Raw genomic sequence first — 25659 nt, forward strand, 5'->3', positions numbered from 1 at the left:
TGAAAGATCCCCAATAACCTTTTCGGACAGGGCTAAGAGCCCCCCAGACCTCCTCGCTGTGAGCACCGGGCTGCCCAGCCAGCGGCTGAGAAGGCGGCCACCTCCGCGGCGCCGAGCGCGTCCCCGGACCGGGCAGCTGCCGCCCCCGGCCCCCCCAGCCCCCCGAACCCCCCGGACCCCCCGCTCGGGGAGCGGCCAACAGCCCCCGCAGGCACCCCGGGACGGGGCCGATGCAGACAACCTCTGCTCTGAGCGAGGTGGAAGGGTGGAAAGCCTGTGTGAATGGGTAGCTAATTTAGACCGGCCAGATGACGATGATGATGATTACTAATATTCCTGTAGGTCTTTCTTGTTCTTTTTTTTTTTTTTTTTTAAGCGTGCACATGATCTGGCGAGGGAGTTACTGGGCTGCAGCCTAATGACCATGAACAGAGCGAGACAGGCTCCATAATGAAAGCCAGGACTGTAGGCTAAAGAAATGAATCCTCATTAAGAGCAGCGAGAGCAGCTCGCAGGGGCGAGGGGCTGTCCCCCAGGTCCCCAGCCTTTGTTCCCCAGAAACCGGCCCGGATGGGGAGATGCTGGCAGCTCTGCCGGGAGGGGAGAGGAAGAGAAAGAAAAGGCGACACCGAAATGGACCCAGGAACCCTGTGTGAACCATTGAAAGGGTGACCCCAGGGGGAAAATCAGCCCAGCCCCAGCAGCTCTGCGCCCTCTCCAGCCGTCAACGCCGGGCTCTGTGTTTGGGAAGTGGCACAGTCCGGGGGGAACCGGCTTGTCCCTGGCTGAGAAAGGCCCCGGGGGCTCCTTGCTCTGTGCCACCAGCGCCGAGAGAGAGAGATCAGCTCCAAGGGAGCCCCTCCGTCCCTTTCTCGCTCCCTCAGGTGTTTTAGCCTCGCAGGGACCCCGGCAGGTTTCCCCCCGCCCGGTCGCTCCGGAGGAGCTTTACGGCCGGGCCGGGCCGGGCTTTGCCCCCGCGGCGCGACCGGGGCCCCCAGGAGCGACCCTCACCCCCGTGGGACCCGGGACCGCGTCCAGGAGAGGGTCCCCGGGAAAGCACAGGGTCCTGGGGTGCCCCGGCTCAGCCCCGCGTCTTGTTAGAGCCGCCTGCGAGCCCGGGTCTGCTTCGGGCGTGTCCGCTTCGTTCCTGCTCCCCCCCCCTTTTCCTTCTTCCGCCCCCCGTATAATCGGGACACTACTCGTGACATTAACAGCCGGCAATGACAACCACCTTAATTTAGGTCACGGCTCTGACCCTTGCTACAGGTAGAGTGAGGAGTTATCTCGGCAGAGATGAACCCACTGGAGAACGAGGAATAAAACAGCACGTTAAAAAAAGATTAATCAAAAATCCTGCCAGCAATCCATACCGGCCCGACGGCCTGCATCGACACGGTGTGCTCTCTGGCATCCCTTCCCAGGGCCTTAAAGCAAAAATATGCTGAGCAACATGTCTGTACACCTTCATACCAGCAGCTATCAGCTGTCCTGGGTCCCAGAGCCGCAGTCCCTGGGGATTATTTTTCTAGACGGAGTTTCCAAAAGCAGCAGAGGTGCGAATACGTTTTTTTAAACCTCTGATTGGCGTTAGGCATTGCATTAAAAAAATACCCCGGGAAGGAGAAGCCCCACTTTAAAGGTCTCGGTAGGATTGCCGGAGATACGGGAGTTCATTAAGTGATGCTAAGCGAGTCTGCGGCGTTGGCTGAGAGAGCCGGAGTGCAGGCAGCCCCTCGGGCAGGCACCTGGGAAACCAGTCGGGAAGTTTTGGCCTTGGATGGGTCCCGGCTGCCGGGATCCGGGGTCCCCCGGCTGCCGGCAGCGCTGCGGGTCGGGCAGGGCTGGAGCGGGCACCGGGGAGCGGCGCGGCTCCCCGCCCTCGGCCCGGCTGGCTCTTGCCCCGCTCCCCCGGAGGAGGTAGGAGGGATGCTCGGCCAGGAGAGAGTGCCCGCTGTCGCTGAGAGAAAAGGTTACTGCAAATGTCAGCCCCTCCGGGGACCGGGTCCGGGGTTTTCGGGAGCGGCTCCCACCGAGCCACCCCGGAGCGTTGGTGGAGGGAGGACCTCAAGCTCAGGGCGATGGGGCGGGGGTGAGTGGTAGGGAAAAGCCCCATGTTTCCATGTGTTTCGTGTGCTTGCCTTTTTAAGAGTGCCATAATAGTTGAAACAGCAGCTGTCGATGGCTCCGTTTCTTCCTAAAAAGAGTTGCGTTTAAAGCTGGAGTCTGCTCAATATTAGGGAGAGTGGGCAGGTTGGATCCCCGCTTAAATTACTGATAACCCTCGAAAGCACCGAAGAGTCCCTAAAGTGCTGCCGGACCGACACAGATGTTCACCCACTTTCAGTCTCAGACCACGCATTTATTAAATATTTGTCCTTCTGCCTATTATTTAGGTTACCTGTAATACGAAGTATCAGACCATGGCTTGTATATTTGATGTTAGAATAAAGAAGTACTGAAAACTCCAAAAACTGAGTTATTTTGAGACTGGTAAAGAAAGACCTTCCTCGTACAGGGCCCTGGTCAAGGCCGGGGCTGCAGGCAGGAAGGATCTACCGTCCAAGATTTATCTTCCATTTTCTTTAGGGTGTAGCCATGGGCCTGGTTTTAAAGTCCCCGATCCATCGGGATTTGTTTGGCTGCTGCCTCTACCTGCAGGTAAATACACACCCCACCAAATCTCCTTTTAAACTGAGGTGTGTTCACTTAAAATCTTCACTCTGCTTAAAATTCCGTTTCCATCAGGGTTTTCACTGAAAATTCCAACAAAAGCAATCAAACAAAAACCCAAAGTATTCAAATAAATCTAGAAGGTTTTGACCATTCAGGTGCTTTTTTTTCCCCCAATAAGTCCTTTTTTTTTTTTCCTTTTCCTTTTTCTACCTTCTTTTTTTTCCCCGTGGGAATTGGTCCTTTGGGAAAAGAAGGCATTTTTGCGGCTCCCTTCCCGTGGGAGAAGGGAACTGAGAGCAGGATTCGTATGGAAAACTATTTCTGTCTATGGAAATGCAAAAAAAGTCTTTCAAATATTGCATCTTCTCCCAGGATGGGGACGAGGGCTGTCACGAAAACACTTATTTAGCAGAAAGCAGGAATGGGGACAATTTGCGTGTTCGGGGGCGGGTGAAGAACCAGGACTAGGTGCCCTGAGATAGTGTAGTGTCTAAATGCTTCTGGGGCTGAAGGTATGGGGCTGGGTCCGGGAGAAATACTGTGTCGCGGCTGGTCCGGGCGCTGGTACCGAGCGGGGCCCCAGCCCTTGCTGGAGGTCGCTCGCTGCGGATGAAGGCAGCTCGGGAGATGGGGTCCCTGCTTTCTGGCGAGGCAGCTCCTCCGCAGCTTTGGGTGCTCTCTGGGAGTCAGCAGCATCACGCCCAGGCCGGTCCAGCTCCTGGTCCAGCTCCCGGCACCACCCCGGGCTTGTAAACGGGACTGGGGCCGGCGCTGAAGGTGGGCATCTGCCTGGGCTCCGGCATTCACGGTGCTGCTTCAAGGAGCAAGTTTATCCCAGGGCAGCCGCATGAGGACGGGAATCGTCCATCCCTCACCCCGAGAAATTGCCATGCCTCTGGGGTTTTTTGTTTGTTTGGTTGGTTGTTTTTTTCCCGAAAGATAACAGCTAGCAGGTGCCTGAACCTTGCCGAGTTTTAAGGGCCAGTACTTCAGCCTCTCCGCGTCACCTGCTCATGGCTTTTCTGAGCTAGTTACTCACGTTGAGAAGACAGGCACTTATCCTGTCCTGTCGCTCTCCAGCTGTGATCGCTCCAAAACACCGCAGGGACCCCGTTTCCCGCCGGTCGTTGCACCTCTGTGCCAGTTCTGTGCCTCCTCTGCGGGAGGACAGCCGGGGGAGGCTCAAGCAGCGCAAGGCAAGGACGCTTCCCCGCTTTCTCGGGGGGGGGGTTGGCGGGGGTGTCCCTAGAGATCTTCCCAAACTCGGTCGTAGGAGCTGCTGGGGGCACTGGGGGCACAGGGTGCCCCGTCCTCTCTGCGGGGAAGGTCCTGGGTTTCTTTGCCCTCTCCGTCAGCTGGAGGAGCGCTGAGGGGAGGCCGCCAAAATCAGAGGAGAGGGGCACGGAGAAAGCGGAACCCACCGAGAGGCAGTGTCGGGGCTCCCCGCTGACGGGGTGACGGGCCTGAGGGTCTGCCAGCTGGGGGGAGCGGGTTTTGGAGCCCTTTCTGAGCCCTGAATTGACGATATCTCTTTTCATTCATCATTGATGAGAAATGATAGTATGAAAGAGTCCTTCCTGCTTGCCGGCTGGTGATGGAAGTAGTTGTTTATGGCTTTGGGATTGCTTTTTTTAGAGGAATGCTATGGGGAAGCAAGGCAAAACAAACAAGGTGGAACCAGCGGGACACAAAGCCCTTCTGTCACCGTTTTTTGGTGCGTGCCACAGCGACAACCTCGGGTCGGGAGTCCTTGTAGTAAATAGATGGGCTAAAGGAGCTCCCGGGCCCTGAAAAGCTGCAGTGGGGACCAGCTCTTGACAGTCCTGAGAGGGAATTAACCGGGAAGTCCCCGCTGCTTTATCCAAAGCCTGTTGAAATGACTGACAGCCTTCCGGGTGAGCTCGGGTCCCTAGATCTGTGGGAACCCCAGCCTCCCTTGACATCGCTGCTTAAATTACCGGGACACCGGGAGGTGTTAATGAGCATCATTGAGGTTATCTGCTACTCTGCTATTAACTTCCTATCTCTAGAAGCTTGGGGGGGTCTTTAAGAGAATTGCTTGAGGTAGGACAAAGCTTTGAAGCGATTTCTCCCTGGGTTTTATTTAATGGTTTGAGAAGAGGGGTTGCAAAGCAGCAATTGCGGAGGCTCTAGGGGCATCTAGGAATTAAAGTGTCCCTGGGGAGCCAGGCAGGGAGGCGGCTCTTGCCCTCCGGGACAGGCAGGGAGAGAAGGTAGGTGATGGGAGCAGCACGGAGATGCTCTTGGGAAGGATGGAGCCCCGTCGCCAGCGGGGTGCACAGAGCGGAGGCCGCAGGCATGTGGCTTCCAAAAGAACATGCCGTTTTCCACTTGTCTCTCTCTCTTTTCTTTCCCCTCCTTCATCTCTGACCTGAAGCCAGGTAGGTCAGCTATTTCTCTTTGAAGCTGCATTTCTTGTTGGTTGAATTGACTCTTCTGAAAGCAGTGTCGCATCTGACCGACACCTGTGCTGCGGGTGGCAGAAATAGTTTTCTGTTCCTCTCTTCCATCCTGTTTCTATTTTCCCTGTCCTTTCTTCTGTCACCAGCCATGCTGATGTATTTTCTTCCCTTCCACCCTGTCCCCCCATCTAATTTATTTTCCTTTGCTTATTGATAGTCTAAAATCCATCGTCTGCCTCAGTAATCTCAATAGGGAGGAAAAAACAGCTCCGGTGCTACTGCAGTTTGGAGGGAAATATCATGTTCTGGTTTCTTCCGTGCCCGCGCTATGCATTTTTGCCTTGTAATGCTGCACATCAATAAATAAATAAACGCACACAATTTTGTTAGCGCAACTTGTGCTGAGGCGAGCGGCGAGTCTGCCGTGTGCATCAGAGCTGCCGGGGCTGGTGACATTCCCCAGTACCTTCAATGTAAAGCACTGTTCCAGGATGTGAAGTGTGACAACTTTAACGCGTTTTTAAACTGTCAGAGGGCTGGGCCGCACCTTTAGACGTGAGGTACGAAGGGAAGAAGGCTTTATGCAATCTCTACACCCCCTCCCTCCCCCCCCCCCCCCAGCTGGGTCAGCAACACGCGTGGGACCTGGAGGGCTAATAAAGCAAGTTACACGCTGCAGCCTCTTCTTTTTGTGTTACATCCCGGTGTGTGTGTCTATGTTTAACCCCGCAGCACGCTTCCAGCGGACGCCCCGTTCCAGCGGCGCTGCCTCCTCTCCCCGGCTCCCGCCCGCCTGCGCGCTCTCCCCGGTAGATGGAGCATCCTCATCGCGTTTCACCCACGGCCGGCGCCGCTACCTCGGCCCTCCGCCCGGAAGCCCTCAGAAATGTTGATCTTTCCTTCATAACTCTCACTGTTAAGGCAAACGGGTGTTTTTTGGGGGGAACACGCACCCCGCTGATGTGCCCCCGAAGGAGCGGAGGGCTGCCGGCCCCAGGCGATGGGCGGCGGGCCCCACCGGGCGCTGCTTGTTGACCTGCTTGCAAAATGGCCTCAACCCCTTCTCCCGGCAGGTGAAGCTGCTCCACGTTTCCCAGCGGAAAGCCCGACCGCCGGCAGCGGCCACCCTCGCCCCCACCCACCCCTGGCAAGGAGGGCGGCGAGGCGGCGGCGGGGAGGTGACACCTGCCGCCCTCTCCGCACCATTTGACGGGGCTGAGCTGCCCGTTCCGCCACGCAGGAGGCAGTTGCTCCAGCCCGGCTCCGCACCCTCCTGCCAGCTCCCCGCCGCCCGCCCAGGGGCGCGGGGGGCTGGCCGCCCATTTTCCCGCCTCACGGCGGCGGGGGGCGCGGGCAGCGGCCAGCTGTGAGGGAGAGCGACGAGGCGGTGCTCGACGCCCGTGGGGGCTGGAGCAGGCCCTTCGCCGGGGTCCGGGGCTCCTGCTGGGGTAGGTTGGCGGCGGCTCTGGGCCGCCCATGTTACCCTCCGGGACGGCGGGGACGAAGCTGACGGAGCGGGGCGGTGGCCATGCTCCGGCCCCCTCCCGCCTGGCGGCCCTGGGTGAGGCCGTGGACGGCTGTCTAGATTGTCCTTGCCCTTCCCCTTCTGGCAGCGCCTCAGACGGTGCAGAGCCAGCACGTCCTGGTCACTTTCCAAGTGTTGATGGCCCCTCAGAATGAAGAGAGGCCACCTGGCCGCCCCGGCCCCGTCACCCCTCTCCGCAAGGGGGGACCCGCGCCCTTGCGCCGCCATTTTGTGGCGTTCGTCCGCCGCCCATGTTGGTATGCCACAGGATGGGGTTTTCCCCCTACTATTTTGACAAAAACCCGTTTTAATTTTTAAATTCTAGGAGTTTAGGGAATAATCTGTAGCAATATCCTTTTGTTTGGTATATGCCCGACTAAGTAAAATGTGGCAATCCTGAGGACTTCCTGAGGACTTGACAGGCACGTCGGTAGCTAGTAATGAAGGCACGGTACATAATGCATGGTGGCAATGCGCTTTAAAACGTGTTACGGACTTCATAAATGAAGAACCCTACAATTATGTTAACTCAGATGTAAACTAGAATTGTCACCAGTCAGGAAAGGGCTTCGACGTTGTTAGAAACAGTGAAAACAGCAGCGGGTTTTAAAAAAGATGGCACGTCCTCACCTTGAATGCAGGGTTCAAGTGTCCTCACAGGGTTCCTAAAACGGTGTTGCAGAAGAGGGGCGGAGGAAGATAAACAGCACGATGAGAGGGACAGGTTTTATAACAGAGATAAAAAGGTAGTCTAGAAATGTGAACTTTACTAAATTTCAAGAAGAATCAAATGAGCAGTCACTTAATAGAGTCTTACACAGTAATGAATAGCACAGGAGAAATACAGTTTGCTCTCAAAAGAGCCCTGCTGGAATGAAAATTATTTATATAAAGCCAACAGAAATTAATACTGTTGCACAACTGACAATGGGTAGAATTGAGCGTTTGATTTTAAGGAAGAGATTTGCCTCCTAGATTATGGGTATTTTTCACCTTTTAATGAAGAACTGAGAAATGGCCGTTGTCAGATGGGATATGAAGCTACTGCTGTAACTCTGCTATGAGAAGTGGCATTAATGTTAGTGTTATGATAATGGCTAGAGACTCCATCAGGCAGTTTGTTTGTGGTTTCTGCACTCAATACAATCTTGTAATACATGAAACTTCATTGCCACGATTGAATTCCGTGTAATTACATTAATGCAGTACAAAAATGCAAGATGCATAATAATATTTTTCTTCTGGCAGTGTTCTGAATAGCACCATTAGAAATAATATATGCAGTTTGAAGCTGTTTACCCATTGCTATGTATTACATATTTCTCTTTAACAAAAATAACAGCCCCATATGAGAACATCCTCTGAATTTGTCATCCAGAGTTGGCTAATGGTTCGATGCTACTTTTCTCCAGTAGGACCAAGAATCAGTCTTTACTACAGTTATGTCCTGGAAGTCATCAATTATTAGATGTCTTTTGTTTCAGGCTGGTTTTAACTACTGTTTTTAAAATCTAGATTACCAGTGCAATTGAATCTCTCAGCCCTTTCTACTATTGACACGTGTATTCTCTTAATTCACAACACAGATTAGCATTTGTCATTTGCAGTTATGTTACTTCATTTTAACAGTATCCAGAATAGCAGGTCTTTTACATATGCATGCTTTCAGAAGCACTGTCATTTTCTGCAACTTTACAATAAACGGTATTGTAAAATTACAGAAAAAAATTAGTCACTTTAGTTCTGTTTCTCTCTTCTACAAAAGCATTGAAAAGATAAAATTAATAGTAACTGTCAGTGACTAGATGATAGAATAGTATGTATCTTAATAATACACAGCTGTACAGTCTGCTCTATTGGTGAACTTTGTGTTGTGATTTATAAACCAATGAATATAAATTCTTTGCCATTGAAAGTAATGTTTGTGCTTTTTATTTTGCATTCATCTGTGTACCTTCTGTGTACACCTCGATGTCGTGCAGTTTTTATGGGAACTGTTAGGGAAGCAACTAACAAACATTGTTAAGCTGTTTCTAGAGAACGGATTTTTAATATATGCTCCAAAGTGATTTTTGCATCCAAAGGAATTACTTAGGATTTCTCTCAAATCGTGTAAAAGCAAAAATATTCTGCATTGACCTGTGGCTTGAGGTAGTACTTCTTAGTATTTATCTTAGTATTTTCAGAAAATGTTTTGTTTGCTATCGTAAGTGTTTCCAGGCACTAGGAACTAGGGTTCCAAGCTTTTAAATACATGTGGTAAAACTATTATCTCTTTATCAGAGTTTTTATCACAGTCTATACTAATCCAGTCACTTGGATTAGGTCTCCTGATCCTCACTTAACTATTAGGCAAATTCATTTCTGTCAGACATCCAGCATTTTAGATGCTCCCCCCACCCTGTCCCGTTTCCACAGTCGCAGTGCTACAGTATGTAGCCTTAATGCCCCTTTAGTTAAATTCTGCAGTTGTCTTCTATTCCACTTCATTCCGGATTAGGAAAATCCATCACCAATTTGTTGTGGCTTTACTTTTTACACAGTACTAAGGGTATGGGGAAGCCATTGTGGGACAGTTAAGTATGAGATAACTTTGCTTAATGTTAAGTATATCTGAGCTAACTAGCTGTATTCAGTACGTTCTGATAAAATGGTGATTGCATCCTTTTTAGAGGACTGCACGACTCCCAAACTGTTTAAAAACCCGTAACTGAATTTCTGCACATAGCAAGCAGAAGAATGGATTTGTAATAATCTGCTTTCCATTGTATGTGAGTTCTGTCTTTAATCACACTTATGCATATACTTTCTGATTTAAATGTACTTTGCAATTACTATGGGAGGAGTGTACAGAATGGATAAGTAGCTTTTCCATTACCAGCGTTGCAGTCGTTAGGCTTAGTAGAGCTGTACTTAGTACTCCAGTTTACCAGCTGGAGTACAGGCTACGCATTTTGTACACAAACATCTTTTGCATTCTTCATGCCTTCTGGGAACATGAAGCCTCTCAAAGATAGAACTACTCCAGGAACAAAGCTTTACCTAATTGATACACCTCCTTTTTTCCTAACTGTGATTTAGACGTTCAATGAGTCCATTACCACTATCAGTGAGAAATTTGGTTCCACTAAAGTGGTTTAGAGACTAATTCAAATGCAGTTAAAACTTTTTTTCTCCCTTTTATCTTAAAATGCATGGTATTGTCTTGCAATTTTGGCTTGTTTATTGTATCAGTAAAGCTTTTGACAGTATAAAACTTTGAATTGCATTTTTCTTTTGTAGTTTACACAATGAGTGACAGGCTTTTGAACAACTTAGACAAACTTCTGCTCGAGTTTGGTAGGTCATTATATATTTTTTAATTAATAATTACTAGTGCAGTGCATATAGTAATGTTTTCTGCTTTAAACAGTTATATTATTTTCAAATAAATTTATAATATTAAGGTTTGATGTTTGCCTACATAATGTTTTGTTAGCTGTGAGGTTATGGAGAAGGCTACTAACAGCTGTTTAATAGTAAAATTTCTATGTAGATATTTTATTAAAATCTTTATCAGTATTTGTGCAATTAATGCTGCACAATATACATTTGTTTCACAACTCAAGTCATATATATATATATGTGTATATATATATGAAAAAGTGTTTATTTTCTGCTTAGTTTTCCAGCTAGAACAAACTTCTTATGCTAAGGAACATGTGAATCAACAGATAAATTGTGAGTAGTGATAAATTGTCATTTTATTAGATGTTGAACACACTGCTTTTGTTTCATTAGTCCTGGTACATGTTCTGTGTTTCAGGGGCGGAAGCAAGCCTAATAATGAAAGCTGTCCCGTGTCCTGCTCTCACCCTACCTCATCTTTTGCCATCAATACTTGCTCATTCTCCCTAGCAGACTTTGCTTTTGCTTGCGACTTTCAGCTAATGCTGTTCAGCTGTCTCATGGACAGCCAGTTTCATGCTGCGCCATTTCCTGCTCTTACTCTGTAGCTCCTCACAGTCACTGGCAGTTCTTTGATTCAGCTGTGCTTGCTCAATACATCTGCCACTTGCCTCCCTTTCTTTCTTCATGTTTTTGTTCTTTCCAGATTTGGACCTCTGCCTCACTGCTTCTTCTCTCTGTTTTCTTATAATAATGAAAGTTCTCTCAGTTGCTACTACCTACTCAAGCCTGGTTCTTCTTTTCTGCAATCAAGCAGCTGGTAATTTTATTTGAAATTCAAAACAGTAAACCCAATGAGAAAGTCTTGTTCCACATCAAATTCTTTTTCCCCAGGACTAACAGACAGCATAGTATTACGGACTTAGGTCTGGACTGAATTTTTTTTACCGTGCTACTATGTGGTATCACTCATGAGAATGATTGAGGTAGAGAAACTAATCTTTAGACATCTGTGCTCATCACTGGTACTTCATAGGTAGAAATCAAAGCTCATAACCTTCAGGAAAAAGAACAAGAGAGAGTTCTGGTCTGACTGGTCTTCCTCTTGATGGCGACATTTCTAATAATCTTGACTGATATGTCAAAGCAAGCACTCATTTATTAAGAAGATTATCAATATTAAATTAAAGCATGTTAAACATTACAACATCTGTAACACTAAATCTGGTACACCTAGAATTCTGTTTTAAGTCTTCAGTCACATAATTGAATCTTAGAGTTGAGGTTTTTCTCAACATTTATGCAAGCTTATGGTAAATGAGCATGCTTTTAGGGAAAATCCAAAGGCTGTGGAGTAACATGGCATCGCTATTTGCGTGTTCAGTTCAGAGATATCTAAATATGTGTGAGCTCACAACCAACACTCAGACTTTTAAAAGTTTGGGTTAAATCCTTCAAAAAGTTACCCAGAAATAGTTCCACTGATTTAATTTTGTCTCTGTGTGAATGTTACTTGGCAGAGGAACAGTTGTAGCATTCAGCCTCAGACTTTTAGTGTAAGATTCATCAGGCTTTTTGGCTAGAGTCTCTTTATAACCAGTGGAGGGAAGTAGGCACTTTTAGGGTGTGATTTGTCTCATCCTGAAGAAAGAGTTTAAAGTAGGTTAGATAAAGTAAGCTTTAAAAAATGTCTGTTGTCTCTGCTGAGTGTGGCTGGAGCCATGCGTATCTAGTTGTGAAGTAGATGCTTGCATTGTAAAGTTGGGTGAGATGGGTTTCATCCACAAGGTCCTTGTGAAAGCAAGAGGTGAGTAGAACAACTCACACATCACAGAAGTGCTCATCTATAGAAAATACTAAATGAAATGTTAAGTTTTATGTTAAATATAAGCTTTGCTTATGTAAAAGATATTTTGTTAATACACTTACATTATATCTTGGTAAATCTCAGTCATCTGCAGAATACTTCCAAATACACCTGTTTTTTTTACAGAAATGAAGCATATGTCAGTTGTCCAATAGTTATGCTTCATGCTAAGTAAAGGCAAGTTACTGACTTAAGATATTGAAAATATTAAGATATTGAAGATATTCAGGATAACTCAAGATATTAAAATACATTGAGAATCTTTTGCTTTTTACTGACTGATGTTTCTCTCTGAGAAGTGTTTTTTTCTGGTATAAATGCAGCTGGTGTTGAAAGTGAATATATAGCAAGGACTGCAAAACCAGACCCAAACTTCGGCATGACCTGAAGTTATAGAGCAGTAATTCAAACAACTCAAGACACATCTCGCATAACTAAGATGCCCTTCCTGGTTAAGTAGATGAGAAGGGCAGGATGTCTGTGATTGAATTCTGTTTAGGGCCACCAACTTTGGCATATAGTGCATCAGGGCAGCAATGATGGCAAGAGATGATTAGGCACAAATAAATCTGAAACTGTCTATGAAAAAATAAGAAATAAACAGCACATAGAAAAAAAATGTGCACCTAGTTGTGCTCATTGCATTGCAATGTGGGCAAGCACGATAGCTCTCACAGCTTTTACTTGTGAAAGAGAACACTGATCATGTTCAACAATATGTATTCTCTACTAACCACTCATTGAGAAAATGTTGTTAGCTCTCTGCTGTTAGAAAACGCAGAATTAAGAATCTGCCTCAAGAATCTCTGCAAATATAGTGCTTGAGGATTTGTTGTTATAATGCATGCTTTTCATAATTAACCTCTGTCTCCTATATTAATTTGTCATACATTACACATTCCCACCTTGAGTAAATTCCCTTTTTATTTTAATTTCCCAGTTTCTGTTTCTAGTAATAATTTGCTTATATGCCATTAGCGATGTTTTTATTTCTCCCTTCTTGCAGTCAGCTTTCCCATTCAAAACATTTGTGTTTCTGGACTTCTGTAAAAGAAAACAAATGTTTGAAAGAGACCTTTATCTCAAGCAACTTTTGTACTCCCGGCAGTCTCCCCAGTTGCAAGCATTACCGAGGGCAAAGTGGCTTACGCTCTGGTTTCCATGTATACTACTTCCAGTATCTGCAGACGCTGTGGACTGCAAAAAAAAAAAAGAAGGGTCAGCTCTAACTGTTGAGTGCATTGGTTTCTACCACTAATAGTTACTTCAGTTTTATATAGATTGGGGTGCACAAACAGCACAAATAATGTTTTTCTTCCAAAGTCAGTCTCACAATATTAGATGATAATTAAGGTACTCACCCCGCAGCTGAAAGTCCCTGAGTTTTTGACTCACTTTGTTGTTGCTTTGCTTAATTGCAGGCTGTCCACTCATCTGGCACTATCGAGATTAAGTATTTTGGAAGAAATTTTGAATTGTTCCGAATGTAGACTTTTTGTTTCATGGATATGTTGAAAATACATATGCTTACTTTTTTATTTTTATTTTTAATTTCAGTGTATACTGTAAAAATCACAGAAAAAAAGAATGAAATCGCCAGGTTGCAGGAAAATATAAATGACAGCAATGATGCAATTGCTGATTTGTGCAAGCAAAATGAGAGTAGTAAGGAGAGCTGTAATGCGTAAGTATAATATAGCCTGAGCTTTGAATTATGGATGGCATTAAGAAAGTCAGTGAGGAAGTAGTATAAAAATACGTCTCCGTGTGTGTTCAGACAGGAGTGATGTTAAAGAAAACTTGAGTATTCTCCTATTTTTTTCAAGCTGCAAATCATCAGGTGCAAAAATTACAGTATTACCCATCCCCTGAAAAAGTAAATTATAGAAAAACAGACTACATTTCAGTTTGTTTTAATTTTTTATTAGAATCAACAGTTTTCAGAGATCACAGGTACTGTCTTTGCAGCATGCTAAAGTATTCAAGTAGTAAGGTAATAGAAACATAATTCTTCTATAGTTGTATGCATCTGAGTTCTGTCAAATGTGACCATTTTTAAGAATACTGTTAATTTTTTTTTTTTTTTAACTAAAAAAAGTTAATAACTTTTTTTAATAATCAGTGACAATAAGGCTCCATTATGTTCTTTGTTTAATTCTGAATTCGGCTTCCTGAAGTCAAAGCATCTTTCAATTCTTTGTTCATAACATGTTTCATGTTGCTTTTTGTTCTATACATGTTCTCTCCTAAGATGTGTCATAACTGCCTCTACATACAGATATGTGTGTAATTCTACTAGCAGTTTTTGGTATAATTTTTACTGTAGACTGCAAAATTGTTCTTCTAGGCACACTGTTTTGATGAATGCAATGGACTGCAGTTCTGTTTTCTTCATAGAAATTTTTCTGTCGCATTATTAGTGCAAGTGTTAAAGGCAGATCGCTTTTGAGTGTTAGTAATTAGAATTTTCTCAAGCAAGAATTTGTCTACAAGGAGTTTATTCTTACTGACACGGAATGTCTAGTTTTTAAAAATGAAAATCTCAGGTGTTTGCAAGGGTAGCTAAAAAGGCAAATCTATATTTGACAATACAGAGAGTTTGGCCCAGATGATATAACCGTGTCTTTTCATTGCAGTGTTCATCTCTCCACAATCTGTCTAGTTCCTTGGCAGCTGAAGTGATGATTTGTTAGCAAATTCTATCCATTTTGTTTTCTTGCAATTCTATACCTAAAGCTAAGTATTTGAATAAAATTGTCTATAACATATATTTGAAATTTACTTTTAGAATGTGAATGGAGAATGTGGGTGTTTCTAAGAATAAAAAGAGAATTAAAGATAGCATCAGGGTCCTTTCTAGGTTTATTTTTAACTATCTGAAAACAGAAGAAAGAATGGAATCATTAGTGAATGAAGTGGGTTTAGTGGCTAGCTGTTTGAATCAATTGCCATAACCATACTGATTTGTAGCTTTATTGTAAAAAGAGTTAGGAAAAGATTTGACCTTGACAAGAAAATTCCAGTTTTCCTTTACATGAAATTCTTGCCTCCAATGCAGTATAAAATGAACACTTTCCTAAGTTTCTCAAACCATTCACACTACTTCCTTAGATATCTTTTGAAGTCGCAAATCTGTTTGCAAATCACAAACCGTTAAATGATGCAAATAAAGAAATAAAAAATTAAGGGTAGGACTAAGGATCTGATCTAAATTTTAATCATTGAATTCAATGGGTTTTGGCTCAGGTCCTACAAAGAATAATTAATGGCATTAGTGTAAAGAGACAAAATGAGAAGTGACTCATTAATGAATACATGTATTCATGGCAGGACAATGCTTGCAGAAGAGTAGAGACTTTGTGTCTTAAATTATTGAAAATGTCATTTAACGACATACTGAAAACTGCGATAAACAAGCCCTAGCTATAAGATCAGACAATTAGAGCACTTATGTAGTAGAATAATCTTAAACTTCTAAAATTTATTCTAGTTGATACTCCATGTATACTAGACATGATTCTAATGTTGATTTTGTAAATTCAAATATTGTTTTGGAGTCACAATCAGCCTCATAGTTGACTAATTGCCAGTAATGCTCAGTAGAGCTCTCAAAGAAACAACTTTTTGTCTGGATTACTGGACATCGTAAGTATATTGAAGCATGTTTGAAAACTTTGAACACAGGATTCTTATATTCAATAAGTCTACAGAAAATAAGATGTATGAGACAGGTGTATTGGGATACTACTGTGTTTTCTAAAGAAATCCATATTGGTCTACGTAACAAAGAATGGAAGGCACAAAATGACCAAAATGAAATACATATTTTTAGACAAGTGATGACATTTTTTCTAATATTTAGTTTATTGAATGATTCAAACTAGAAATGTTGATCCCAGAACAATAAGAAGTGGTGAAATACTGCTGATGGAACCTATTCCAATTTTATTGTTTCTCTTCTATTTTTTAAATTTGGGTTCAAGGATGGTGAGATTTCATGGAAATAAAAAAAAAGCCAGATGAACTCAGAACGTTGCTAATTTGGAAAAGAAATTGTTGTCTGGTCCCACTAGCTAAACTACAGGATATTTTTATTGCTTTCAGATTAGTCTGGATAAAGATGTTTTTATACCTTAGCTGATGAAAGGAAGGACAAATAAACGTGATAGCTACCAAGAACCTCTGTGAAACAGTGATGCTTTTAGTGAACTAGTAGATGAGCTACTTGAATCTTGTATACCTTGTTGTGTTTACAAAACAGTGTTCTTTACTATGTGGTTTTTGCGTGTCCGCAGAATAGATGTGAACACGAAATGTAACGCACAACATGGTTTGTACTTTGATTAATAAAAGCTCTGTGAATTTTTCATTGCTTGTTTTTTTTTTTTCCCTCCAAAGAAAGGCATGGAGTTTTCTGAGTAGAGGAAGATCACAGCATTTGTGTGCCAGTACATTTTTATATAAGTATATAAGTATGTTGGTTTCTACTTTTTTAAAAATCTGACCCTTTAAAAAATAATCTGTCTGCTGAATTTGCAGTAGATATGGTGAAGCAGCATTTTGTAATTACATTTTTAATCACCAGTGGCGTAAATGATTTGTGCCAAAAGTGCTAAATTTCCTAAATGGATGCTGCAATTTCTCATTCAGCTCTTTTGTTGACAAACTTTACTGCTGTTACAAGTGTTGATTATATGTTGTGTTGTCTCAGCACCTGGAGTACACTATTTTTTGTTCAAGGTTATTGGACTTCAGTTCAGCAAATTAATTGTCAGGTCTTTGTTCTTTATCTATTTCCTTGATGGAAATTGCATTAAGTTATCTGTTACTGAAGCCTCTATTTTATTCCACCTTTGTAGTGATTGTCCAAATGCACATTCATACTTTGTGTGATTGCATGCTACAAACCCTCCAGTTTTGAACCATAGGGCATACTCACATCCAAAAATGCCTTTTACTTACTCTGCTCATGAATATGCAGTGCAAAGTGAACCATACATGCTCAGTTGCTCTCACCTGTCTAGTAATGAATTATTTGCTTTGTTCAATTGCAACCTTGTTCTGTATTGCCATTTCTCCTCTCCTTGCACCCCTTGTCTGGAGACAGGTTTCTGGAACCGGTGCATTTAACACTGTAGACATACTGTATAGCCACATACCAACTGCATGAAATATGAAAATATATGTGGGTGATGACTTAGAGATGGAAAAGAATGTTACCTGACAGCAACTGAAGTTCAGTTCTCACCTGCCATTAATTTATTATTAACTGTTAGTGGGCGTGTTTTCCTTTATGGGCAGAATTTGAGTTCAAATGTAGTCAGCAAGAGGTGGTATGTGGACCTGGGACTCCAAACTACTAGGTCAGTGCTCCCAGTGTCTGGGCTGTTGTACTGAAAGACAGCATCTCTTTCTGGCTGTTTTCTGAGCAGGACTAGCTTAGCAAATGGAGGAAATTCTGAGTTGGTGACTGCTGCTTGCATTTAGGTATGAGATAGGTGCTGGTGATATCAATGTGAACGAAGCTGTGTGCATCTCCAACAAGAAGGTTGTACATATCTTAAGGATTTACTGATGGCGCTGTTGTGAGTACCTCAGATGTGGATTTAGATGCCTAATTGCTTAGCATTAGGCTCCAAAAATTTGTGAAGCTCACTCCATTTATTCCTTAAAAAGTGCTTTATAATCTTTGTTAATCCTATTATATGTATTCTTGAATTTACAGCTTTAAAATCTTAGGAAAATAAATGTATGCATGTAAAAGCTTTCTGTACTAAACCCGTTTATGTTTGACTTTCAAAACATTAGGTAAATTATTTGTTCTAGTAAGCTAGCTAAAGTAACTTGATGTCTTCATTTCTGAATCACTTTTTATTAGGAAAGACCACTTATATGCTTTCTTTATTTTACTTTCTCCACAGCTGGAAGCCCACCTATGTAATTCTTAGCAAGCATGAAGAATATTTGAAAAATGAACTTGAAGCTTTGCAGGAAGCTACAGAAAATGAGAGGTATCTATGATCATGTGAGATGAGGTGTCTAGCAGTAGTACTTATTAACCTATTTAAACTGATCAGCAAAGATAGTGCAGTCTGCATCAAAAGTTCTTGTAAACTTTTCAGGATAAAACAAGTGATTGAGTAATTAAAAGAATTTTCGGTTTACATTATTATGAGGCCATATACTATTTTATAGTTGCCAATGGAATAGCATAAAAAAGGGCTTCTTCAAATTTAATTGCTGCCCAAATGCCTATTATAATTTTTCAGAACATTGTTCAATTGCCTACAATTTCAAGAAAAGCCCAAGAAATAAAGGCAATGAATGTTTCAGCTTTGGCAGAAATATGAAATATCAGAGCATATTTACAAAAGCATACATAAATTTTATCTATGAATTATTTTTTTGCCATTATTATGACATGTTTTTGCATATACTGTGATTTCAGTAGTTTCAGATATTCAGGTTTGGGAAGACTTTTTTGAAAATACACAAGTTTTATGTTTTTTTCAGAAGCATCATTTAAGTGAGTCTAAGCCTTTAAATTCACATATGGTCTAAGTAAGATAACAGTTAGAAGCATTCAGATAATTTTATGCTTTTCTTTATTTGTGAATATGAATTGCATATGATTATTAGAATATACAAATCAAGTTTTTATATACTGCTGTATATTCTTCAGAATAACCACAAAGTATGCAAATTCAGTATTAGATCCTGAAAAATAGGGTGAGTGGCTCAGGAAAGCCTGGTCTAAAGCCATGGTCTAAGACCAGTTGCGGGTAAGATTCTAGTCAGTATTAATTGCAAATTCAACTCTGTTCAGTAAGTGGCATTTCAGGTTTGTCATCTTAATTGATTAGATTCTGCCTTGTAAATAAATGATTAGTTGTGCAATGTAGCTGCCTCCATTCAATGGAATAAAGAACAGTCCCTGAAGATTTTCACTGAAATGTTCCAAATGCAGTGTGCCAAGTTAACCCTCTGAAGTTCTATTTAACACTCAGGTAAAATTGATCTTCATTTTAGAGAGGTTGCTCACCTTTACTGATCTGCTTGTGAAGGGCAAGAGGTTGGTTAGCCCTATGGTAAAAAAAGTCATGGCAGACCCATCTAGGTATCTAAATACCAATTTAGAGCTGTCAGTTCAGGTAACTTAAAATGTTGGCTTTGTTTCTTTTGTAAGTGTTCTTTTTGCCAGTTGTCCAAGACAGCAGAAATACCATGCCTGATAGCCTTTAATTAACTCAGTTAGTAGCTTATCTGTCTTCTTCCTGTTCAGAGCTCTATATTTGGTGGAAAATAAGGCTAAATTGGCTTTCTATGAGTATATGATTAAGCCATTTTGGCTTTCACTAATGTGAGCTGACAAGCCAAAGAAGCATTACTTTTAAATTGCTCCTTTAGATAACTAGTTTCAATTCCAACATGAAAGTGTTTGATCTGTTTTCCTGAGCTTAATTATAAGACATCATGAATATAAATCATAAAATAAATTTAATTCATGTATTTTACAAAAGTGGTCTCTCAAATATAGTCCCTCTGTACCAAAGCATTTGATGATATATTCAAATCAGCAAGATGTGCATTCAGCAAATTCTAAATACTTAAATTAGGAAGAAAAATAGGCACATTTAGAACTTTATGTGCTGAATGTACTTTTTAGCCTGGCATTTGGGGGCACTGAGGACATACTGCTTTAGATGGGAAGAGGTTTTAAAAAGATGGGCAGATCACTTTGCATTTAATTAGGCACTTATGGAGGTTTTAACAACGTTCCACGTTTTTTCGTTATTATTGGTTTCAAGAACATATAAGAATGCTTATATGAACTGGAAGTTCATCCTGAAAATAAGTGGTATGAAGAAGGAAAAAGGAATAAATAGCTATCCACATAATGTTCAGGGGTTTTGTGGGTGCTGTCCTTTTCCCATTGTCATTAGATTAAACCTTTTTCTAATGACTTTAATGTGAACAGTGCTGAATTCTAAATAGTCTATGTTTAACTGCATGAACTAGAGGATGTGAATTACTTAGGAAAAATATTTAAAATAGTGACAATTTTTCAAGACTGCTGTACTATACTATATATGGCCATAAATATTAATCTGTGGAAAGTACATTTTGGTAAAAGAATATAAAGTTTGAGGATTATTTTCAGAAGCTTGAAATGTACCTGCTACAACAAATTATTTCACTTATTTATATTTTTAAAATTTATTTGCAATGTATTCTTAATTGTATATCAGCAAATTTCTTTGTTGCTCAGTTATTGTTTGTAGCATCTATTAAATTAAATAGAACTGATTATTTTCCAAGTTTCATACCTGGGAAATTTTGTACAGTATATACAAATATTCAGTAAATCAAGAAACTTAGATTCCTGAGAACACCCATGTAGAAAAGCAAATAGATTAATGTGATTTTCTACATGAAGTTTGGGAAGTGTCAATTCCTTGGTTTCACAGTGTTGATCTACAACTTCTTTCCCCTAAACAGGTGTATTGAACTTCAGTCAGTTTAACAGGAACTAGTGCCTGGAGTGTGGTTTTATTTGAAAATTAAGATCTTACTTTTTTTTCCCTGTGACTTTTGTTTTACTTTTGTAAGAGCGGAAGCTTCTACTATTGAATTTGGACACAAATTTTTCTCTCTTCCATTGCCTGGGCTATCCAGCGGGCAGCCAGGAGTGTCTGCCTTTCAGTCATGCTGCATTTAAATGATTAATAGCAGTTTGAGATAAACCATGTTCTTTAAAGAGGAATGCTGTATGCTTCGCAAGCAGTGAGAGCTGGTCCTTAATGTAGGCTTTATTCATGGTGCAGGTAAACAGGTGTGTCTCTGACTGTAGTTGCTGTTATGCACCATAATTTGTTTCATAAAGGAATTTCTGGCTAATCTACAGGTGTACTAATAACTTAATATTTTTAAATTTGCCTCTCTCTGTTGTTCTAATCTTTTCCTGGAGAATGACATTTCCTTCACCTTCTGTGATTTTGTATTGGTATATTCTAATATCAGGCAACTTTGTGTAATATTTCTTTCTCAGTTAAATGACTAGTCTGCGTTAATGGTACATACTGGATGTCTGTAGCTGTGATATCTCTTTATAAACATGTGCCATCTGCATAAACACTCACCATCAAACTCTTATTATGTACTTTGCATATGCCTAAATTTATCTCCTTTTCAGGAATAAGGGGCATAGAATATCAACATTCAAAAAAATTGACATATTTTAATTTCATTTTAAGCAGCTATTAAGCTTTTGCTTTCACATGCAGAGAGAAGTATATTTACTGGGCACTGGTTGTTATTATTCATAATTTTAAAAACTATTAATAGTTAACTCTTGTCTGTGTGGGAAATACAGACTTCCTGCAGGTCTATACTTAGGTTACCTGTGTGTGACATTAAGAACCAGAACCAGTTCCTTGATTGCATTGTTAATTATTTAGTTTTCCCAAAAGATACTACTTTTGTACTGGAAATTACCTGTAATGAAAGTTACACCTAGCAGCACTGTTGGTGTAATAAAAGACTCATCCCAATGAAATAGTTGAATATTTGATCTGCCATTAGCAATCTATCCTGTAAATTCCTTGCCCGAGTGAGAAAACCTGAAAAAATAAAAAGGTCTTTTCCAATGTAGTCACTGTCATTGATTTAGCACAAGAGATTGGCTGTTCTGTGCAGCAACACTTTTCTCTCTCTTCTTTCCAAACATAATATTGATCAATTTCCAGCTTTATGTGATGCGTTACATCCTATTACTTGTTATGGTATTTGTTTTTATAGTACAGTCTTTCCAAAAGCCTATTTAAACTTTTAAAATGTCATGAACATTAATTGATGCTATCTACTTTAATAATTTGTAGCTATGTATTCACATGATGTCAGTGAAATTATATTAGTGTAACATTAATTTAGAGGGCAGTCCTACAAGAAGCTGAGCATTCTGGCTCATTGCCAGTTAAACATTTAAGTGTTTGCTTAACCTTAAGCATGAATAGTCCTATTGTTTTAGTGTGACTAATGTGTGTGTCTAAGGCTTCCCTGAGTCAGACACAGATTACTCAGCATCTCCTTGGAGGCAGCTCTTAGTCCAGAGATTCATCAGGCTGCTCTAAATACGGGATGCTAGGCCAAATTCTCTTTTACTGTAAGTTCGATACAACTCCACCGAAACCGATGGAGTTGTGCCAATATACACGAGCAGAGAATTTGGCCTGCTGTGAGTTTCATGATAATTACACAGGGAAAAACATTTGTCATCTGCCAGGCTGCCTTTGAATACGGTATGGTCTACATTCCTTTCAGAACAATGAGGTTTGACTGTTTTTTACATCATGAGCGTATTCTTTGTTACATACAGTGTAGTCTTCCTTGAAAATAACTGGAAGGTAAAAAATAGAGCCAAATAATGATATATTAAATATAATCCAACTTTTTTCCAGGACAGCAGCAAGTCTAATTGAGCTGATGCCATAAATTAATAGGTTTTTTCCTTATAAACAATGGCTTATGTGAAAAAAAATTAAATTACATGTATTTTTATAGGAAAATGTATCAGGATCACCTAACCCACTATAAAGAGATTTTGAAGCAACACCGTGAAAAATATGCAGAAACTGCTCTTGCACAGGAGTATTACAAAAAAAAGAAAGAGCTTGAAGAAATCCGAAACAGAGTTTTGAAACAGGCTGAAAAATATAAATTGAAAGAAGATGCTTGCTTGGATATTCTGGGTACTACTATTATCAATGCTTTTACAGTAGAGCTTATTGATAGTGCACTGCACATTGAAAGTGCTGTACAGAAATCCTCTAATTAATTTTCCACAGTTTCTCTTAAGCTAATAAAAAGTCTTCTTTTTGTTACACCATTTTTAGGAAAAAATCTGCAGCAAACCAAGACTTTGAACAAGAATTTTGAGTATACATACTAATATTCATTCCTCCAACCCATGAATGCAATGGGGAGAGGTTTGCCATTGGGCTTCTTGGGGTAAAAAGGTCCTAAAATTACTTTAGAACTAGCCTCTCAAAATTTTAAGTTTATTTTTCATATATTTTTTAGTGCTGTTTTTAATGGCATTACTCTCTGTTATACTGCTATTTCTGTTATGTATACTAAGTAAAGATACGTGGTCCTGATCTATTAATTTATCTTGTGTTTGTAAAGAAAATTAGATTTGTGAATTAATGATCTGAAATTAAATTTTATTTCTGCAGAGCCTGTTCCTTTTAAATCCCTAAATGATTGGGCTTTACAGATGTATCCTTGATTTGTAGTTTTCAGGGAAGAAAGTTTATATTTACCTTTCACAACTTGCTATTAAAAAGTATAGTAATTATTTACATATTTATGTTTAGAGTGGCAGCATTAGCATTTCTGTGTGAGAAAATTGAAGGTTGAATAATACTTTTCAGTTTAAATTTATGGGAGCATTTTGAGGAAAGAAAATAAAATTTCACTTAATGACATATCTGTCAAAAGTGCTCAATTAAGGAGGAGAAGCCTAACTGAAGTTAGATTTGAAGACTTGTCTAGGAAATGTAGATTTGTCAGAGCTTTCTGCACCTCCAGCATTTGCACTTGTGGCATAGAGGGGTCAGGGATTTGATAGTATCCCTTGCTTGAAAAAAGTAATGTTGCAGTCTATATTCCATAACATGGAAGTGCTTCTTCAAGGCAAAAAACACAGGAAATGTTAAAGCTTGCTGCAGTTGCTACACAAGAATCCATTGAACTGCAAAAAGAAGCAGAGGAATTAGAAATGAAAATTAATTATTTAAAAAAGGTAACTGTATTTTAATTTTATTTTATATAAATACATTTAATATATGTAGCTATATATACCACCATTATATTTTCTGAAACATAAAAAAAGTAGTGTATTTTCAAGCACACAGACCAACAGGAAGGTTGCAGTATTAGTCATGATGTTTCTATAGCATCACATATATCTTCTTAGAGAAGAGGGGTCCATGAATGTAAAGGCTTTTAAAGCTTGCTTTCTATTGACCTCAGTTTACACCATAATTTCCGTCAAGGCACTGTGTCACAGTGACTTTTGTGCTAGCTCAAGAGGGCCAGAGAATACACTTCAAAATATAGCAGGACCATTCCTTAGTAAGTGCTTGAGTATACAGCCTTCACAGGTCCTACTGGTTTTTAAGGTTTTGTTAATATGAATGTGTTTAACTAAATATGCTTTACAAGAAGAATCATGTAAATTCCTTTTTTTAATTTTTTTTTTTTTCCCAAATAAATGTATGGGTAAATAATACTCAGAGGTAAAACTGTCTGATTTTAGACAGGAGATTAGTACAGTTCCACTGACTAGAAGCAGCACTGATTCCAAAGGGATAGTCTTCCAAAAAAAGGACTTTGTCAGGACAGCATTCTGACCCACTCCTCTGCTAGGAGGTAAAAGGTCTCTCCTAAGCCTGAATAGCCCAGTAGGCCAATCTGTGGAAGAGTTTGGTAAGTTTTTATAGTATTGCATCTGGACACTTTCACCTCTCTGGACCAGATGATCAAGGACTCCATTTACTGCTGTGTCAGCCATGTCCACTTCAGCCAGCCTTATGCTGATAGAAGCATATTGTGCACAGGTGGTGTTTTCTCTTTATGTTTTGTGATACTGTTTGACACTCCTTAGTTACAGACTGAAGTTCCTAATGTGGTATGTGCTGTATAAACATACAGTAAGAAGGGATGTGGTGAATTTATTTATAACTATGAAGGAAACCATGTAAGGAGCTCCTTGTTCTGAATAGATATTTAGAGTCTATGGTCAAAAACTTCGGTGTTTATTCCAGTTGTTACAGTTGGTCCCACAAAACATATTGCCTCTCTTTAACCTTGTTCTGCATATTTCTTCAGACTGTCTTGGCTACAAAAACTCTGCTACCGTGCACTGATTCATCAGGTTTAGAAAACATTTGTAGCATGTAGTTATAATTTTTCAAGTTTTTTTTATTTTTATGTTATTTGTTCTTTATCTTTTAAGACATTTGAAGAGACTACAGAAGATCAAAATAATTCCAAAATGATTGAAGGAAAAAATCAGAAAAGTCTAGAGAAGCCAAAGGAGTTTAAAGAAAGGTACACTTAAAAATGATTTATTTCCCTTGCTTTCATCCAGAGTACTATCTCAGCATTTACATAAAGACTGCCACGAAACACAAATTGTTGCTAAATAATGACTGGCAAGTTTCTCTAACCCTGGTCATGTGATTTAATTATGTAATTTTAAAAGTTTTATATTTCTTGGGGTTAGGATGGTGGCAAATTTTGATTCTTGGAAGCTAAATGTATCTCGAAACATATTATTAAAAAGTATTTTGTAGAAACCTTCACTTCTCACAGCTACTGCTGATAGATCTATGTGAATAGTTTTATGAGTTTTGAACACAACTACAGTTACTGTGCGATCAGAGATAAAATACATTAACTCTACTAAACACATATTTAGGGAAAAAGAATCAATGTTCCACATGTCGTTTGTCTTCAGCTCTGAACTACTTAGGAAATTTAACTCTTAATTTAGTTCTTAAAAACAAGCATGAGTGAAAGTTTCATAGACAGGATTAATGGCTTAGTAAATTAGTCAGTGGTCATTTACAACTGGGACTCACTTTAATTTGAGCTGAATTACAAGGACTGAAAATCACCATCAGGACTGTCTTGCACTTATCTGGAGTCCTTGTGGATGTTGAAACATCACCCTTAGAGCTGATGCTTTTAGATCAAAATCCATTTTAAACTGAAAATAT

The 25659-nt window shown here is 40.8% G+C and overlaps 1 protein-coding gene across 1 annotated transcript in view; it reads left to right on the plus strand.

The window, feature by feature from the left end:
• Nucleotides 1-9911: 9911 nt before the first annotated feature.
• The window catches only part of C6H14orf39 (chromosome 6 C14orf39 homolog), a 30195-nt gene continuing 14447 nt past the window's right edge, over nt 9912-25659 (plus strand). The window contains exons 1-8 of the mRNA XM_072866050.1: nt 9912-9960; nt 10285-10341; nt 13433-13559; nt 17797-17886; nt 22436-22623; nt 23110-23152; nt 23558-23678; nt 24894-24988. Of these exons, the coding sequence (XP_072722151.1) occupies nt 9912-9960; nt 10285-10341; nt 13433-13559; nt 17797-17886; nt 22436-22623; nt 23110-23152; nt 23558-23678; nt 24894-24988 (770 nt within the window). The remainder of the gene's footprint in view (nt 9961-10284; nt 10342-13432; nt 13560-17796; nt 17887-22435; nt 22624-23109; nt 23153-23557; nt 23679-24893; nt 24989-25659) is intronic.

This window comes from Ciconia boyciana, chromosome 6 (genome assembly GCF_034638445.1).
Source record: "Ciconia boyciana chromosome 6, ASM3463844v1, whole genome shotgun sequence".
In the NCBI taxonomy this organism is placed as follows: Eukaryota; Metazoa; Chordata; class Aves; order Ciconiiformes; family Ciconiidae; genus Ciconia; species Ciconia boyciana.